The sequence below is a fragment of the Nymphalis io genome, chromosome 10 (assembly GCF_905147045.1).
Source record: "Nymphalis io chromosome 10, ilAglIoxx1.1, whole genome shotgun sequence".
Taxonomy (NCBI): domain Eukaryota; kingdom Metazoa; phylum Arthropoda; class Insecta; order Lepidoptera; family Nymphalidae; genus Nymphalis; species Nymphalis io.
The window spans coordinates 7,686,280-7,706,574 of NC_065897.1; the positions used below are offsets into that span (position 1 = coordinate 7,686,280).

The window sequence follows — 20,295 nt, forward strand, 5'->3', positions numbered from 1 at the left end:
CTTATGATATCTTGTTCTGTATTTAACAATTAAGGAAAAAATATATATTTTAAGAAGTTTATAACTCAATTTAAAGGCAGTGTTAATTGGTTACAATATTATAATCCTTACTTGTTAGATTGTTTTACTTATCATGTATTGTGTTTAACAGTTGTGTAAACTTTAATTGTGATAAATTGTTAGGTGAATTTGAATAAAAAGCAAATAGTGGCAGTAAAAATCGTGCGGGTAAGAACAACATTTGCTATCTTTTGGGATATAGATATGGACATTTCAAAGTCAGAGACAAATGCAAGAATATCTTCTGCCTGAACTAATATATTTATTTTTAATAACAGTTGCGGTGGCGCTATCATTTTTTCTCTGCTGGGCACCATTCCATGTGCAAAGACTGATAGCAATTTATGGAAAAAATTTAGAGCATCCGACGGATACATTTTACAAGGTATGGATTATCTTTTTTTTTTAATACAAAACAATTCTATAAAATTATATAATGCTTATTTTTTTGCAATATTCGGATCGGATAGATCGGAATACATATTCTTACTAGATTGTCATATTGAATACTATTATGTTATTTCTCGAATTCGTCTTTAGTTGTATTATCACTAACTAAGTCACATTCTCCCACATTTGATAACTTTATTACAATTTATTTGTAACACGGTTAGCTGCAACATGGTAGCGTTTATCTAAAAAAAATTACCACTAAAAGCATTAATTCGTTCCAGTAAAATTTAATATGGAGAAAATTTCATGTGACTTAAAACAAGTTATTCGATCGAGTAATAAATAAAAGTCTTAATCTAATGTTACAGTGTATGATAAAGTTGTATTGATCAAGCTCTCTACGCATTGTGACCCTCAATTCTCAGTTCCCAAAATAATCTACATAAATAATATAATATAAATAAATAAACAAGTACTTTATAACATATAACACTTCTTAATCAACACTTCTAACGCTACTTGCAAGAGTTCGGCTTATGATAACTAGCGTAAACTGGTTTATTTCGGTTTTAATTACAGTATGTATTACACTAAGGTAAGGTCCTGTCTAATTGCGCGGACATATTATAGTGCACAATTGTGTGCGCAAACACAGGTGCAAAGTGCACTATTCTAACTCTCATAATCCGATGGGACGGCAATTCGACACGACCGGAATGAGTTGAGGCGTAGTACCAACGGCTTTACATGCTTTTCAAGGCTTCCAAAAGATGGAATTCCTTACCAGCTCACGCGTTCCCATCCTCTTACAACCCGGGTTCCTTCAAACGAGGCGTGAAGATGCATCTTGCGGGCCGGAAAGTCGGGGGCGGCTAGTGCAGAACATTCTTCCAGACTGTACTGGCAGTCGTCGCGTTTGGACTATACTACCACTTACCATCAGGTGGAGTAGAGTCATTTGCCCTTCCGGAAATGTAAAAAAAAAAGAATCACGGGAGTGTACACACTACCAACTTCCAGACTCCAGGCTGCTATTGAGAATTTTCGACAGAAAAACTCAATAGCTTTTTATTGGCCCGACCTGGGATTTGAATCCAGGACCTCCGGCCTTACATCTAGTCACTGGAACAACGAGGCAGTCAAGTCATTACTCTTCTACGCATGTCTTAATATTATCAATGTAATTAAAAACGAATAATTAAATTAAAAAATGCGTGCCTCCCAAGCACATGCCGCGAGCCGATTTATCAGCTTTATTCGTCAGTTATTTGACGATAACACTCAAATGTTCCTTGGCGTTCGTGCCTCATGTAATTTGGATATGTAATCTTGGTTTCTTAATAATGTAATGATACACTAATTATATATGTAAATATATATATATTACCATGTGGTTCACCTAACCACATGTACATTATTATTTTTTCTCTTAATCATACAATGAATTAAAATTAAAATGTAACTCTTATCAAGTTTGTCACGACCATGGCAACAAGCGGATTGCTATAATTGTCTTACACCCGAACGGCTTAGAACCGGTAGGATACCGGTTCTAAGCCGGATAGTAAGCCGCATGAGAACATGGAGGCACCATTGGGATTCATGGAGTGGGAAACATACTCTTTGTTTCGCCAGACGCCATTAGCTGGAAAGGACCCCAGTCACATCACACAGACATTTATTAACTACAGTATCAGAAATAAAAGCATGTGTATTCTAAACAATTACTTTATACATGCGACAAATAATAATTACTTCCCTTTCCTTTATAAGAAAGGAAATTCAAAATCACGTTGTTACATTTTCCGTATTATTCAGTTACTCATATATGTAGAAATATCCAGATATTTTAACTAACTAATAAATAGAAAATATGAAGTATATTTTAAGAACCTATTTCTCTTTCACAAGAAAAGAAAAACAAAATTTTAAGTGATTTAAACCTTTAATCCCAAATATTATTACGGTGCCTAAGCACTTTTTAACTTTACTAGGTGCACCAATATTTGATTATACATTTCTTCCCTTAATAAATTCAGAATTAGAAAAGTTTAGCCTCATTTCGAAGCGTTTATTAGATATTAAGCCACACATAGCCATTTTCATTCTTCGGACATGTTTATTTGCCCCAAAGCTTATGTATTTATTACGCAGCAGCCCCTTTTGGAAATTTCCTTCTATTACAGCCGCTATTGATGCATTACTTAAAGACGCCGTAGCCAAAATTTTAAATTTACAATTCAATACACGTTCTTGGACACAAGCAGCTCTTCCAGTTAAGTATGGTGGCTAGGTATACAGTCTACGTCATCTTTGGCGCTCCCAGCTTTCTTGGCCTCTGCTAATGGTTCTATTACTCTCGTCAGTCATTAAGTTTTCCAAGTTCGACTGATGTTGTAGTGAAGGATCTTGCTGACGCTAAGACAGCTTGGAATGTGTCTTGCCCTGATGAAGTATTTCCGTCAGATATAGCTTGTCAGAAGCACTGGGATTCACCTCGTATTAAACTTACACACAATTTGCTCCTGTCCCAGTGTACTTCAGATACAGACCGTGCAAGACTGCTAGCTGTATCTGTAAAGAGAGGCAGGCCACTGGCTTCAGGCTCTCCTTTCTAAAAATCTAGGGACAGTACTTGGTCAACGATACGCATCGCTGTATGCCTTCGCTTCGGTTTAAAGGTGTGCGAGCCTCACAGATGTCCCTGTGGTACCCAGGTGGATAATTTCGGACGCCATGGACTTAGCTGCCGCAAAAGCGCTGGCTGTGCATATCGCCATGGATCTCTTAATGACATACTTCGTCAGGCTTTTGCCACAGCATCGATTCCTACTCTTTGGAACCGAATGGTTTATGTAGAGATGATGGCAAGAGACCCGATGGAGCGACATTAGTGCCACGGTCGATGGGACGTGTTCTTGTGTGGGATGCAACTTGCGTAGATACGCTGGTAGTATCTCATATCAAGAATACGTCTCATAAGGCCAGTGCAGCCGCTGCAGGTGCTCAAATACTTTTATCCAACGAATATGAATTTGCGGGACTGGGTTTTGAAACCTTGGTCCATGGTCGTCCGATACAAAAATAATCATAAAAGATATTTCTAAGAAACTGGTGGCCCAAGAGCTGGCGCTTATTTAGCCCAAAGGCTGAGTCTAGCGGTGCAGAGAGGCAATAGTGCCAGCGTCTTGGGCACAATGCCACAGGGCAATCCCTGTGGGACTTTTAGACGGCGTGTTTTTGCTTTAAATTTGTAATGTGAATTTTGTTCTTTTTATTTTAATTTTGTATTTTAAAAAAATGTCTGTACATAAAATAAATTACTAATAAATACACTTATTCATATTATATTAAATTTTATTCTGTGGGAGGTTACAACAATATAAATAATCACATGTTTTATTTATTCATTGTCTGCCGAAAAACTAATTAAATTCCGTCCCAGACAACCAAACATTTAATTAACTCAAATTGTGTTTTCAGTATAGTAGTTATTTAAATAATACCCTTTGGAAGTAGGCTTTTGTGCAAACCTGTCTGGATTACAACCACCCAATCATTACTTATTCTACCGCCAAACAGCAATATTTAGTATTATTGTTAATTTGATAGGTGATTGAGCCAGTGTAACTACTGACACAATGGACATAATATCTTAGTTGATGTTACCTTTTACATACTAAAGCATGAATGTAAGTTAACCTTAAACGATTTGGTTAGTAACATATACTTACTAGACCTTGCTTTGTTACTCATATTATTTTCATTATTTAAGTGAGAAAGAAGTATTTATAACTACAGTTTATTCCAATCAAAGAATCACTTTAATTTAATTTAAATTTCGATAACCACTTCACCAACATTTGCCACAAAGCACGTACGCCATTGGTCCTGCGCCAGAACTCTTTCCGGTCGTGTCGGATTGCCGTCCCATCTGATTATGAGAGTTAGGTTAGGTTAGGAATAATATGTTCTGCGCAGTTGGCTCTCTTCAGATTGGACGTCGTGGCCGATATCGATCTGGAGGACTATTATTATTGAGATAATTCTCCGGCGATACTCGATATATTCGAATGAAATAAAAACTAAGATATCATTGTATCTCACACATTTAAAGCTTTCGTGTTATATCGTAACTTAAAGATAATTTACTAGATATATAATCTATAAATATTAAGTAATATTATAATTAGTCAAATAAAAGACCAATACTTGAGTATTTGTTTCAATAATTTAATACATATTTTTGTTTACAGGTGTACATTGTTCTTACTTATCTCTCTGGAGTTCTCTATTTCCTCTCCACGGCGATTAATCCGTTCTTATACAACATTATGTCGAACAAGTTCAGGAATGCGTTTAAGGTGAGTTTATAATAAAATAATAAGTTTTATTAACTTTTGCAGACCGATTGCATAAATTTATCGGCATAATCGAAGGTCGGTGGAAAATTCGGAGCCATAATTTAGCCGATTGTAAAAACCGACGGAGATAACGATTTAATTTAGTTGCTGGTTGTTTTTTGTCTATTTACTCGGTTTTAGACAGGATTTAATGATTTTTTTTTATGAAATAGTTTATACATTGAGCGCGATCTAATTGAAATATACAGGAAAAAATCCCGAAAATAAGAGTAAAATTAGTGCCTATAAACACGGTCTGCATTACAACTACTAGCCATCTATACAATTGCAGAAATAAAAAACCTTTCTTCGCCGTTTATTCAAAAATAATGTGTACCTTTATGATATTATTAATATATATAGGTGGCCTATTTGCTAGTCCCTATAGGTAAGCGGTCTAGCAAAAAGCTGATGGTAAGTGGTCACCAACGCCCATAGAAAATCTTTTGCGGTAGAATACCTGATGAGTGGGTGGTTACCCAGACGAGCTTGCACAAAGCCCTACATACCGGTAAATATTTACCGATTATTCATACAAAATATATTGCTGTTGACATCAGAGGTTATTAGTATAAAAAGCAACCTATAGGTAACAAAGCTATCATTGTTACTCGTAGATTTTTTTTCCATAGCACTAGTGTGATATGAGAAGATATAAAGATGTATGTTTTAAGTAAGCAATCGACTAGCTTATTTATTTAAAGCATAACAATATAATACTAAATTATTTAGTTCGTTGCTCATCCGAAACTCTATTTTATATACATTAGACGTATTTACTTGTATAACATTAATAACCGCGCAGGATAATATCGCTAAGACCATAAAAACAACATTTGTTCTATGACTATTAAAATATTTTATTGAAACCAGCAAAAGCATTAACGTTGCATTAAGAGGCCGCTGCCTGATGCCTATAAAAATCTGCTTAATACTTTTTCCTGCAGTTGTATTGAATGCACCGCACCTCGACTACATGATTTTTCATTATTTAAAAGATATGTATATATAGTTGTTTTTTTTTTTTAGAAAATATCATCCATCACGAAACTTTGGTATAATTTATAAAATTGTTAAAAAAATTATCAATTTATCTTTTGTTACTGAATCTCGATTACGCAGACGCAATCTGTCTTAATTTAACTAAGGACTATCAATCTATCTTATTTTCGAGCTCCAAAATTATGACCACATATTTATAATAATAAAATTCTAGTGACTTCTTATTTGTTATCACCGAAGACAGGGTGTCTCTTTCCATCAAGATTTTTTTAGTAGCAGCCCGGAGTCCTTTCAGGAAGTTGGTAGTGTTTACACTCCCGTCTCTTGAAAATAGCTTAAAGCCGCTGGGTTCTATATCTGAACTGTCACCGTTGCTCAAGTTATTTAGATAAACTGATAAAATAAGGATATCAGTAAATCTCGGACAAAATATCTGTCCATGTGACAACATTTTATGAATATTCATTCAACGTGCAGGCGATAAAATCTTGAATGGTGTGTTAAAAACTATCAGAGAAAATTGTCTTTTTATGAAACAATGTTTTTAAGTATATGAAGGATTCATTTAATATTAATTGATATGTTAATCTCATTTACGCAGTATATTTTGCTATAGGTACATAATATGTCTGAGTTTATATTTATAATGTCACCACCGTCACCTTACAATTTCAATTCAATTACAATTTCAAATATAACTCAAGCCTAGTTAAGAAGATAATTTTTTTTTGTACCGTGCAAGCTTACTTTTAGCATTTGTGCTTGCACACATATTTGCGCAGTCGGCTATTCTTCAGTTGGCTTAGATTTAAGCTATGTCATACGAAATAACTACATGTACAGTAATCTCTCTATGCAATAAATATTATAATTTGATGTTACAACGTACAATGAAATCATCACGGACAAATGATTAAACATTGTAAAAAGGCACAAAAACCATGCATTCAAAAATAGATACATGAACAAAGTGTTTTTTATTTGTATTATTGTAACGAATAACGTGAGATTAAGCGGACATTACAATTGTAATTATATAATATTTAAGAAAAACGAACAAGAAGTTTATAAAATATTATTTTTTTTTGGACAGAAATGAAATGACGTTTAAAAATAATTATTCACAAAGTTAGGAATATAAGGACATTTTATCAAGATATGGAAGAAACAATTAAAATTTGCTAATAATGCAATAAAAATCAATTAAAGATCACATAGCAACCACCCGCAAAGAGTAAAAAAAACAAAAGGTGTCCGTGACAGCTACGACTGGTATGCCAAGTCTATTATTTATAGATAATCGCTATAATATAACATATTATATTCTTATAATTCTCCAATAAAAATATCATTGTGACGTAATACTCAATAGTTCATCTGATGATGGATAGTGATACATTTGCGGCCCTTATCCTGTTTATTTGGGATCAGCGCAGTCAAGCTTGGCAGACCTTAATTGCTGCCTTGGGAATGCTTTGCTTGTGGGTTGTGTCGCCATCACTATATTGATGGTAAAGTACCTTACGTGCTCGATTTATCGCTAAGTTTAATAAGACAATCCTTCAAAGTCGATCTTACGATAAAGGCAGCTATTATGACACCCACTATTTGAGATAAGAATAGAGTCATCTCTATTCTACTCTGCGGGAATATTCAAGACGTAAGAATTTCAGGGCACTCTTTTTTTTGAAGATTTGTGAATTTTGAATTGAAGTGAAAGAAAATGAAGATTTTTGAATTGTGAACATAATTTATAGTAATTCATTAGCATATTGTGAACAATAACCATTTTGGCTTATCTTAAGTACCGCCTGAACGTCTATTCTCTTTACGACCGCCTTAGAAATACATTAAATTAGAATAATCTCTGCCAAGAATTAAAGATGATCCACCATATGTTTGTAATAGCTAAGACCAATGGTTTGATTTAATCTCTTGACGAACATTGGCATAGTAGGGAGAGGGAGGGTTGTCTTCAAATCCAGACTAAATAGGTTTTTTCTAGGCGTGCTACATCCTAGACCGTGTCGATACTTACGATCAGACAAGTCAACGGTCAAACGCTAGCATATTAAGTGTAAAAAAGATGCTTCAATCGCGTCATATAATACGAGCTGAATGTATATAATATCAAAATAAATAATTATAGACATATACATTTTAGTAATATTAAGTATGAATAAATTATTCAAATCAGCTTTTTGTTTAATTAAACATTTATTAACTGCCTAAATATATATCGATTCCTCATCTTAACCTATAATGATAATTCGTTGCTGCACATAGTTCTCTTCACATAAGAAGATAAGATTGATGCCTAATCGTCGTAAATCTGTCGTATTTTTTTTGTTAGTATTTTTTTATAAACCACACCGGTCGAAAATGCTTTAGGGAATAATAAAATTATTAAAAGTGTTGTTGCTTAAACCTTGTGTGCTGTGCGTTCAAATTGACGTTAGTAAATTATGACTTATTGTTTACTAGAGGTATTTACTGTTACTGCTTATAGAATAGCTACAATAATATATTTTATAAGAGGCAATTTACTATAAGTAGGTAAGCATTAAAGTAGCAGGACATTAAAAACGTTGCTACATAAAAGTACTCTGAAACAGACAAACGTTTGGTGAATCGCTAAACTTTTTTACAGAGGCTTAGAGAAGTTTTTTTATAGTGCTTGTAGTAGTGTACTGTCAGCAGTTAATAAATAAACAATTACTACTTTTTATGTATTTTATTTTTAAAGGTAATTAATATTACAAGTATATTTTATTATGAACTAATTTACTCACTGTAAAGAATAATAATTAAAAAGTTTTTTTATAGTGCTTGTAGTAGTGTACTGTCAGCAGTTAATAAATAAACAATTACTACTTTTTATGTATTTTATTTTTAAAGGTAATTAATATTACAAGTATATTTTATTATGAACTAATTTACTCACTGTAAAGAATAATAATTAAAATGAAACTTCTAACACTACTTATGTGATAGTGCGAGGCACATGACAGCTAGCGCAAATTTTAGCCACTATGTGTATTATTTCATTTCAATTAGTTATCCCAATTTATGAAATAATGTCCTCCAGACCAGTTTCGGCCACGGCAGTCAATCTCAAGAGAGATTAGTCAACTATGTAGGGATTATAGTGCACAAGTGTGTGCGCAAACACAGGTGCACTCTCTGTTCCCTAACTATCATAATCCGATGGGATAGCAATCCGTCACGACCGGAAAGAGTTCAAGGGCAGGACCAACTTCTTTACGTGTTTTCTGAGTCACGGGAATCACTATAACAATAACTACACTTTGCACGATGGTGCCTCTAATTGAAATTATTTATTCCATTATTTAAGTTTATTTATTTTTATGTTAAGATGACATGCCATTTTATTGGTGGCCCAAAAATAAATAAATACATTATACTACTACAAATTTCTCTAAGCCGTTGTATCTTTTCGTGTGCTTAATTTAATTTAATTATAATTTACCTCGTGCTTTACGGTTGAGAAAAATATCGTGAGGAAACCTGCATGTGTCTAATTTCACTGAAATTCTGCCACATGTGTATTCCACCAACCCGCATTGGAGTAGCGTGGTAAAATTAGCTCCAAACCTTCTCCTCAAAAAGCGAGAGGAGGCCTTTAAACAAGCAGTGGGACATTCACAGGCTGTTACAGATACGGTCAAAGTTGTGCGGTTTCAACGTTAATTATTTATATGTTATTGTTTTGTTTTTCACGTTTTTTATTTTTTTATATTATTATTAAAATGTGTTCTAGGGTCACGTGTGGTGGCATTTCGCTTACTATTATTTAAACCAGAGACCTATTTTTTATACATATGAATAAGTTTAAAAACTATTTGGTTCCTGTAAAAGCCTATTCCTAAATCAACAAGCATTAGTCCCTAACGTAGACAAAAACAATTTAATAAATACAAAGCGACTCAGTCGAGCTTACTTCCGCTACGACATTTATTGCATTTTGTGTTATTTAGTTACATGCAATGAATAAACGTCAAGTTTTTTTTCTGGTGCAATTATATATTGTGTTTGATATAGGTAATTAATAAAAAAAATAAGTTAATACTAATGAACTGTCGAACTTAGTGCTTTGTAAGTTGCTGTGTTCCGGTTTGTTGGGTGAGTGAGCCAGTCTAATTACAAGCATTAGGGTTATAACATCTTAAATGTCGTGGTTAGTAGCAAATTCACGGTGTAAGGAGGCTTATTTTCGTTGACACATTTGTCTGATATATATAAATAGTACATATATATATATATATATAATATATATATATATATATATATATATATATATATATATATATATATATATATATATATACTATATATCTAGACTATTATATACAATGACTAATACATTATATTTATTATCCTATAATTTGATATACCAAGATTTTATACCACGTTTTATTTTTCGTTCTTAAAGGAGTGACTTTGTACATACGTGCTTATAAATCTCCGACTTTTGTTTATTTCTTTCAATATGTCACACTTTAGTCAAGTGGTCTTGCCAATTAATTAGTTACTTGGATAAAATTGGTATAGATCAGCGTAGTTCAATGTGTGGAGTGTACTTGCTCACACTATTACATACTATATAAATATTTTTTTTTGATAATGTTTTAAACGGTGTTACAGAACATTCAAATAAAAGTTATCATTGATATTTTTTCTATTTAAAAAGTGATATATTTTATCTATAAATAAAGATTTATAAATAAAGTGTTGTACTGTAAAAGGCATGTCAAAAATCCTGCTATCAGTAAAATTACATAAACAATAACATGAAAAAGATAATTACCGTTCATTATGATATTTTGTATATACGTTGTTAGTTACAAAAGAGGACATAGGGTACCTAAACCACTCCCCTATAGGGTGATCTACACGCGGGTGAAGCCGCAGGCGGAAACTAGTAATATGTATATAAAATAAACTGATTGATTGACTAACTTGATTACATTGATTTTATATTTGTATTTTGTTCACGTTCAAAATAAGTTTAAAATATTTTCTTTATAAAATTTTAGTATGCGAGGTTATTGCATCGAAAATTTCATTATTATCGACATCGTTTTATGGCGCGAGCGGGACCTATTGAACTCATTTCCTCTAGCAAAGGTCAACCATAAATCTAAGCTATTTTTAGTAAAAAGGCTCTGACTTTGGGTCGCTCTGGGTGAACAACTTGTTATGAAGTCCATCGTTTTGCTCATGAATAATATGAAACACAGTTTAACGTGTAGGATTTTTTTATTTTTGCTGACCTTGTACTCTCAGCATTTGTACCAAAACAATTAACACGGATTTATTATAATAATATAAAGTATAATTGAACATGTTATCTTTATATTCATGTGATTTCTTAACTAGAGTTTCGGCCAATTGAATCGTTTTATGTTTCATCTTTTTGTTAATTTAATTAATGTTGTGAAACCTTTAAGATTACCATTAAATCTTTTTTTGTGATGATTTCGGTTAAAGATATTTAATTGCTACGTCTTACAAGTTAAAAAAAACTGAGTGATAAGATAAAAAAACAGAAAAAAAAGATTTCGCCGTTTTTGTTACATTTATTGTTTTCTTTTATTTAGATTACGTTATCGAAATGGTGTAGACGAGGCGGTCCGCGGCTAGAAAGATCATATAGCGCTATATTGGCTTCTCAAAGACATCGCGCCGCGATGAGATCTGCACAGCGTCAAAGGCAACTTCCCAACTCCCGGCTGCTCCGGCGTCTGTCCACCGCTTCCTCGCAACTGTACGACGCGCCACCCATAGCGCAGGTGAGGTCAGGCAATTAACATTAATTATAGCTTTGAGTTTCAGCACAATAAAATGGGGCTGGTTTGCAATATAAAAAGTACTTTAAAATACAGAATGTAAACTAAGTTTATGTAAAAATTGAAGGCTTTTCGTGCACTTTATGTTTACTTTATTTATGTTTGCACTAGTCGCTGACACTGTTGAGGACGTATTAATAGTTTGAGTCTAGAACTATTTAAAAATGTTTCCTACTCCATGTTTACAATGTATGTAAAAGAATTGACGTTTGTTTTATATGCCATTACCTGTTCTACCCTTTTGTCCTTTATACATATGTCGATTGAGGACAGTGATCCGCAATCATTTATGTTATAATAATAATAATAATAATAATAATAATATCCTGGGACATTTTTCACACACGGCCATCTGATCCCAAATTAAGCTTGTACAAAGCTTGTGCTATGGAAACCAGACAACTGATATACTACATATACTACTTTTCTTTTGTAAATACATACTTATATAGATAATTACACCCAGACTCAGGACAAACAGACATGTTCATGCACACAAATGTCTGTCCTGGATGGGAATCGAACTTACAACCTTCAGCTTGAAAGGCAAGTGTTCTACCAACCACGCCAACCGGCTCGTCAAATCGTTATGTTGGTACTAAATCTATATGAACTATTCGTTTTAATGATTTCAAAGCCATTGGCACAATTACATTAAAAATGTTTTCGGTAAGATGTAATTTTAAATCAGTATATATACTTATATATATTTTTTGCCCTGAGAAAGATTTTGTCATATCCACTTTATTTTAACTCGCCAAAAGATGATGCTGCAGAACATAAACTGCAAAACATAAATATAAACTGCCGTATTAAATATCGTTCAAATGAAAATGACAATTGGTCATATACCGGTTTATGCTAGTGTAATATAAAAATATTTAAATACTTTACTTGTTTAAGCACCATTACATTAAGAAGCTAATAATAACATTAAATTTAGGGAGGTAGGAGATAATTCTAGTAAAGAATACGGAGGAAAAATATTCAAGCATAAAAAAGAACATTTTTTTCTGTAAATCTTTGGGAATTATGAACAAGCAGACACTTTTAGCACTTGATAGCAAAGCATTGTGTTACAGTGTTGGTATCACTGAATTTATAACAACACTCATTGTATAATTAACTGCAATAGTTTTATTATTTAAAAAAGTTGTAAAGTAGTGTTATAGATTCACAATATTATGTCTACTTACGAATGTAAAATTCCTGGTTAAAAGTAAAATATCAGTATATATATCATAAATATATATCATATAAATATCATAAATATATATATATATATATATATATATATATATATATATATATATATATATATATGTACATAAGTTCTTATGGTTCTTTTGTATTATGTCTTATTCTGCATTTTACAATTAATTTTTTACGATCTATCTCCAATTTTTGAAGGAAAAAGCGATTTTAACAACACAATTGTTAAAGTGAGTAAAACGTGTTATTTCCGTTAGAGATATGATATATTTATCAGAAAGATTTTCTAATCGAAATAGCATACCTAGCAAGAGGGTAACTTTATTCAATTTTTATATATGTAGTAATTATTACAGAAAATATTGAACCTACCTTATATTATATCTACTCATTTTGCTACGTAGCACGCGAAAACATTCAAGAATATGTTAATATAATTTTCACTTGTCACTTGAAGATTAAACGTTTTTTTTAATAGCAATCACTTCACATGAATTAAGTTACATCAACAATTTAAAAGGCGCGAAAGAACAGTCTTATTACGAGTATATTGCAATCATGCTCAAGTTTGTAGTCATAAATAATCAATCAATTTAATTTTTAATTAATAATTAAAAGTTATTTCTTAAACTATATGAAATCTAGATTTTTTTTTAAATCAGTATTTAGGATTACGAAGATGCATAATAATGTTAATATGAGTAGGTTTACTTTTGTGTTGATAAGTAGTTATGAACAAAAATTAAATAAATTTAGTAAATCGACAATAGTTTTGTCGATTTACTAAATTTATTTTATTTGCTAATTGTTATAAAATAATTGTTAGTATTAAAAAATAATTATTATTAAATACTAATTATGGAAATTGTATTAAAAAATCACAGCTAATATTTTTGTCCATAAACAAATATCCACGTAGCTATAAGCTAGTAATCTTAATATAACCAAGCCTATCCTGTAATCTCGAAATTACAGCTTTAGATCCTTTTTTAGATGTTCAGTTGAACAAACAACTTACAAAAATTTATTCCCAAGGAGGGTGTGGTGGCTTCAGAACAATAAATCTTAGCATTCCTTTTTATAACATTTTTTAACTGCAAGTCTCGAAGATTCATTTGGTTGACATACCTATTATTGTAAGTAGATATCTTTTAATATAAGTATTGCAAAAATAAGTTTTACGTGTTGTCATAAAACCTCCTTATCGTTCATCGATTATCGTTATCGTTTGTCATTACCAACTAAATGTCTCCTCATTTAATAGATTGCAAAAATGCATAAATTCTCGCCCACTGACCAGTGTCAAATCCGAAGGCAGCGGGTTCAAAGCCAGGCATGCACCACTGAGCTTTAGAGTCAATTCTTATTAGGCACGGTGCTTTAAGTTGTAATTATGTGCATTTCAAAATTATTGAAACTAAATTAATAATAAGTTCTTATATAATCTTTGAAAATAAAATAATTAATAGTCACCGTACTTAGTATAACGAAGTAAATATGTAAGGCTACTATACTATGTAGCACTTTATGCAATATTTTATAAAAGATAAAATTTGTATATAGATAGGTGCCTTTGCAACTCGATTTTTCGTGAAAACGATAGGATAAAATTACAAGTGTTTTGTATTCATGTTTGGGTTATTTAATTACCGATATCTTTTATAATTACGAAATAGATAAATTACAATTTATCTTATGTAGAACACTTCATACATAATTGAACCATCGAACCTGCGTGGGCAAGAAGTTTAGCAAATTCAGCGCTGTCTAATATCTCTGTCGGCATTGACATTAAAGTCTCCTGTGCAAATGAGGGGCTTACGCTTCAAGTCTTCCAATGTTATCATGATGTTATGAATATTGACCCCGCATGAAGCCACTAGTGACGTAGGTCGATGTAAACAGGAATTTGATTTTTTTTTCCACTTTTCTTCGCTCTCGACGTTTGTTTCGCGTTGGACTTTTAGGTTTTATGGATTCGTTTTGAAGCAAGCATGATTGTCAGAGCATACTTGAATAAAGTTTGCTTATTTATATTAGGTAAATAAGCCTTGAGCTCAGCCAGCGGGCGTCTATAACAGTAACAGCCTGTAAATGTCCCACTGCTGGGCTCTCCCTTTTTGAGGAAAAGGCTCGAAGCTTATTCCACCCCGCTGCTCGAATGCGGGTTGGTGGAATACACATGTGGCAGAATTTCGATGAAATTAGACAAATGCAGGTTTCCTCACGACGTTTTCCTTCACCGAAAAGTACGAGATGAATTATAAACAGAAATTAAGCACATTAAAATTCAGAGGTGCTTGCACGGGTTTGAACCCACGTTCATCGGTTAAGATTCACGCGTTCTTATCACTGGGGCATCTCGGCGTCTATAAGCTTAATTTAAATTTATTCGTACTTAAATAATGTTTTTATATATTGTAATTTATAAAAGTTAATATTTACTTTATTATAATAAAATTAATTCATTGTCCTGTTAATTTGTCTTTTTCATGCAGTAACCGGAATTGTATAAATTAACATAATATTAAAATAAATATGATATAAAATACGAATTGTTATTTTACTTTTTTTTTGCATATTAATCAAAGTTATCGTTTTAAGGTTTATATAAAAATTAAAAAAAAAATTAGTTTTCCTTATTCGCTTCTGCTAAATGATGGGTTGGTAATAATTTCCTGATTGAATTACGGGCTTGTCGCCGTCTATTTCAGTACTAGATCGGCCTACAAACAGTCTCAATTTATATCTACAAGGGAACCGTCCGCAATACGAAAAGTATAACAGCAAAGCCTCTTTGCTTAGGATTTGAATGAGATATTTATTTTTGGTTAAGAATTCCAAATTCAAATTTATAAATTCATTTAGCTGGTACATTTGAGTGCTGCAGAAACAGCTCCAAGGATTAATGATGTGTACGGCGCTGGTGTCGCAAAAGAAAGCACGGTGCGTCTTTGGTTTCAACGTTTTCGTTCTGGAAATTTCGACCTTCAGAACTAACCCCGTGGACGGCCGAAAACCAAAGTGGAAAATGAAGTATGAAAGGCTATTGTGGAAGCGGATCCATCACAAAGCACTTCAGAGATAGCTGCAGGCTTCGGAGTAAGACAAACGACGATGATGAACGATGGGTACGTCATGAATTGACTGAATCGAACTTGCAAACACGCGTCGACTGCTGTGTTACTTTGCTCAACGGACACAATAATTAATTTAATTAAGGGATTTTAAATAAAATCATTACTTGTGATAAAAAGTGGTACTGTACGATAATCGGAAGCGCTCGTCGCAATCGCTGAACCCTGGAGACCCAGCCAAATCCTGCCCTAAATAAAAATTGACTCAGAAAAAGTTACTTGTGAGTGTTTGGTGGACTAGCGCCGTTGTCGTTCACTACAGCTTTCTAAAATCTGGCCAAACGATTACAGCGGGTATCTTTTGTCCGCAACTGCAAACCATGAAGGAAGAACTAGCTGCTAAGCAACCGAGATTGGTCAATCGCTCTAGGCCACTGCTGCTTCACGACAACGCAAGACCACACACTGCACAACAAATAACCACTAAGTTAGATGAGCTACAATGGGAGTGTCTGAGACATCCACCGTACTCAGATTACCATTTTTTCCGGAATTCGGACAACTTCTTACAAGGAAATAAATTCAACTCTGATGCGGCAGTCCAAACCGCCTTCAAAGAGTTTATTGATTCTCGCCCCCATGGTTTTTTTAGTAAAGGGATCAATGAACCTATGAGATGGCAAAAGATCGCCACCGTTGTTATCTGTACAAGATAACAACGGTGCATACTTTGATTAATTAAATATATTTTACAAAAAAAATATTGACTTTATATTCCTCCCGTACAAAAGCCAATTTCATATGTAAGGATCTAATATAAAGCTTTCATGGAATATTGTATGCAATTTTATTTCAAAATTTTATAGCCATAACACCAATACTTTATAATCTGTATATTTTTTTACATAATTGCGTTAAAAGTTATTATAATTCAATTTTCATTCTTAACTATTTAACCCCTGACTATAATTAATAATAATATTTCTGTATAAATATATATTTAAACAAACTTTATTACTGGAGATGTTATATAATATCCTTGGTAAATATGTTGCGGTATGTGTTTACGTTGTGGCATTGATAATAGAAATATGAACATTCCAAATAATAAAATTGCTTATATTTCAAATATTTCTTTTGTTATAAGTCGTTTTATGTACACAATTATAAATGTTTTATGTACGGTCAAAATATGAATGCAGACATTTTATGGTCACAAAGATTTATAATTGTTATACTATTTTAACAAAACAAAATCATAGCTTATGTCTTTGGTGTACTCATTCGCACTCACAGACACAGAATTATACTATACAGACATAGGTTATAGAAATCGGATTTAAGAAATATTAGAAATCCCGTACATCGCCAATGCGCTACGAACTTTGAAAAAGATGTTATGTCCAAGTGGCGCACCATATTCGTGGCAGGAGGGTAATATCCTAGCGAGCCATCTCCTCCCTAGCTTAAGGAAATGGAAAAATAAACCTCGAGGCTCAAGCTTACATGTGAAAATAGTAGGGGAAAATGCGAAGGTGTGAAAAAGCCAGTTAAGGAAAAGGAAATTAATAAAATTGAAAATCGCCTTATATATATATATCGTCGAATAGTTATTTCCGCATAAGATGAGGCACCCTGCTTTTTGTCTTATTCGTGTATTACTAAAGAACAAAATTTTTATATAATAATTATATTTAATTTAAAATTATGTATGTACGTTTAATTTTTTTATATTGCATCAAGGATCTTGTGGCAAACCAATGACACTGATAGGGGCGTAGCTATAGTTCGTTACTTTTAGGTTATACTTCAATGTTTATTATCGAAAATATAAATTTTGAAGTAAATCAAAACGATAATTTGAAAACCAAAATCAAAAGCTTTATATTGAAAAATTATATGAATTACAAATTTGTCTTTCAAAATCGAAAATTAAAAAAGAACAAACATCATAACCTACATATAAACCTAATTTCAATCTTCACAAAAACCAAAAATAATAAAAACAAGCATTACAAATTAAATAGATTGCAATCGTCCATATTATTCAATCTCAAGGACGATTAACTACTTAAAATTCCATATATCCTTTTAAAGCAACAAATATATAATTCTACTGAAATGCAATAACAGTATTTTTTTGTTATAAATCAGAAGTTTACGTAGCGTGGTCCTAACGGATTTATTCACGAAATCGTAAATTCGTTTTCGGTAAATAAAGATTGTTATTTTTTTTATTTTTTTTATTTAATTATATGAATATTGGATCATGCAAATTATTTGATTTAAGTACTGTCGTCATCGACAAATAAACTATGGATAATAATTGTATATTTTACATCTTTTAGATATAAAGATTCAAATATTTAGGAACTATTTTTTTAAAACTCATTTGTATTCTGATAAGCTTCCAAATCTACATAAAAATTATCTATATGTAGGTATGCGAAAAATTTCCTCGTTGTTTCTGAAATCTTCTAATATATGTAGCTCGATGTTCCTTTTTATTTATTTTTTAATTTCTTCCTTTCTATTTCTGAAGTTATTTAAATTAAACCTGTATCTGTTCTCTTTCGTCAATAAATAATTTATTCAAATAAGCATATATAATACCCGTCAATAAATATTTCACATTGGCATGCATAGTATGAATCGAGAACTTAAATGATTAAAAGTTTTTATTAGTATGTGTCATTTTAATAATAGGTATAATGTATTTTATTTAATTACACATAAACTCATAATTGTTTTAACAACTCCTAAGGAGTATACCGGGCTTAGTGTTACGTGCGATACAGACAACGCTCTACGAAACCGAATTTAGCCGACTGCCTATTTTCAAAGGTCGATGTGCACTATTTATTGATGGGGACTTAAAAGCATATTGTTGTGTATATGTTCGTATGTCCATAGTGTTACGGGGTAATGGTACAATCGTGTGTAAGGAAATATGACATCATAAAACAAGTCCGCTGCGTCTGTCTATCTGAAAGCGATAACTTCAAAAACTACAGAACGGGTTTTAATACGGTCATAAGGATGGAGCGTTTCATGAGGTTTAGGTGTATAATCATTAAAGTTTGAGAAAATTGGCTGAAATATGACTTTGAGGATCCCGCGTAAACCAATAGAGTTATGTGTTACGACACAAACGTTTTCCGTTGACTATTATTCTTTCCATGCCATACCGTAACTAGTAATGGACTAAGTGTATGAATTCACTTTCGATAAACTAAACTTTTATTGTTTTTTTATTTCCAGTCCTATCATCGGTCCGATCTCACCGTTGTAAAGGAGGCGCCAGACGTCAGTTGGATTTGGAAGAGACATCTGCCTGAAAGATCAGATTCCTGTACTTCACCGCGAAGCATATCAAATTCAAGTCTTCACGAAGTCGATCAGGAGTTGAGTAGAGAGGAGTTAGCAACTTTCATGTACCAAGTCAACTGCAATATTGGAGCAATTACCTGAGATACGTCAGTTTAGGGTGCTCGGTAGACCACCCTAAACTTATTTTAGATGGCAAAACTGAAATGAAATCAGTGACTAGCTATTACCTGGCATGGATCGAAATGCCGCTTCAAATTGTTTTATAAACAATTATCCGATACGACAGTACCGGAATCCTTCTCGTTAATATCGGATGAATGTTATGGGAACGCATACAAACAAACACACATTCTTTTTTAGGCGTAAACATAAATTAGATCCTGTGTTACTGTACTGTACGGTGCTTGTTATATGTATAATGCGAACGAATTTAAAATACAGTTTTGTTTTATGTTGGTAAAACATTATTTTATGTTGAGTAATGTTCGGTTACTATATACAGAAACTATTTGTTTTGCTTACGGATAGTAGAATTGTGTATGAGGCGTGATTCAGAATTAGCTATCATTGGCTTGCTATATACTGAGAGTAGAAGAACCTTCTCCTCAAAAAGAGGAGAGGAGGCCTTTAGCCCAGCAGTGAGACATTCACAGGCTGTTACGGTATACTGAGAGTAAGTTAAATGTATTATGACAGATACTAATGTTTCATAAAAAAAATGAAAAGGCAATTAGAGATTAAAAAGCGAATCGTTTCTGAAAATAGTGACCGGGCTTAAATGTGATGTACTTTAATATATAACATTAAGGTATTAATTTAAGAAGTTGTAGTGCAATATAAGAGTAATTAATTGTTATTTTAAGGAAAAAAGGAAAAAAAATATATTTTATATAGTTCAATATCGATGTGTAAGTGTTATGTTGTGTTCAAATTATGATGTTGATGATG

At 32.5% G+C, this 20,295-nt stretch overlaps 1 protein-coding gene across 4 annotated transcripts in view; it reads left to right on the top strand.

Annotated features, from left to right (window-relative positions):
• The window catches only part of LOC126771014 (pyrokinin-1 receptor-like), a 42,375-nt gene extending 22,884 nt beyond the window's left edge, over positions 1 to 19,491 (top strand). For 2 of the 4 annotated variants that reach the window (XM_050490646.1, XM_050490648.1), the window contains exons 3-6: positions 339 to 445; positions 4,710 to 4,817; positions 11,480 to 11,671; positions 19,279 to 19,491. In XM_050490646.1, coding sequence (XP_050346603.1) covers positions 339 to 445; positions 4,710 to 4,817; positions 11,480 to 11,671; positions 19,279 to 19,488 — 617 coding nt within the window. In that variant the 3' untranslated portion in view covers positions 19,489 to 19,491. The remainder of the gene's footprint in view (positions 1 to 338; positions 446 to 4,709; positions 4,818 to 11,479; positions 11,672 to 19,278) is intronic. The other 2 variants (XM_050490650.1, XM_050490649.1) reach the window with 2 other exon arrangements.
• Positions 19,492 to 20,295: the final 804 nt, after the last annotated feature.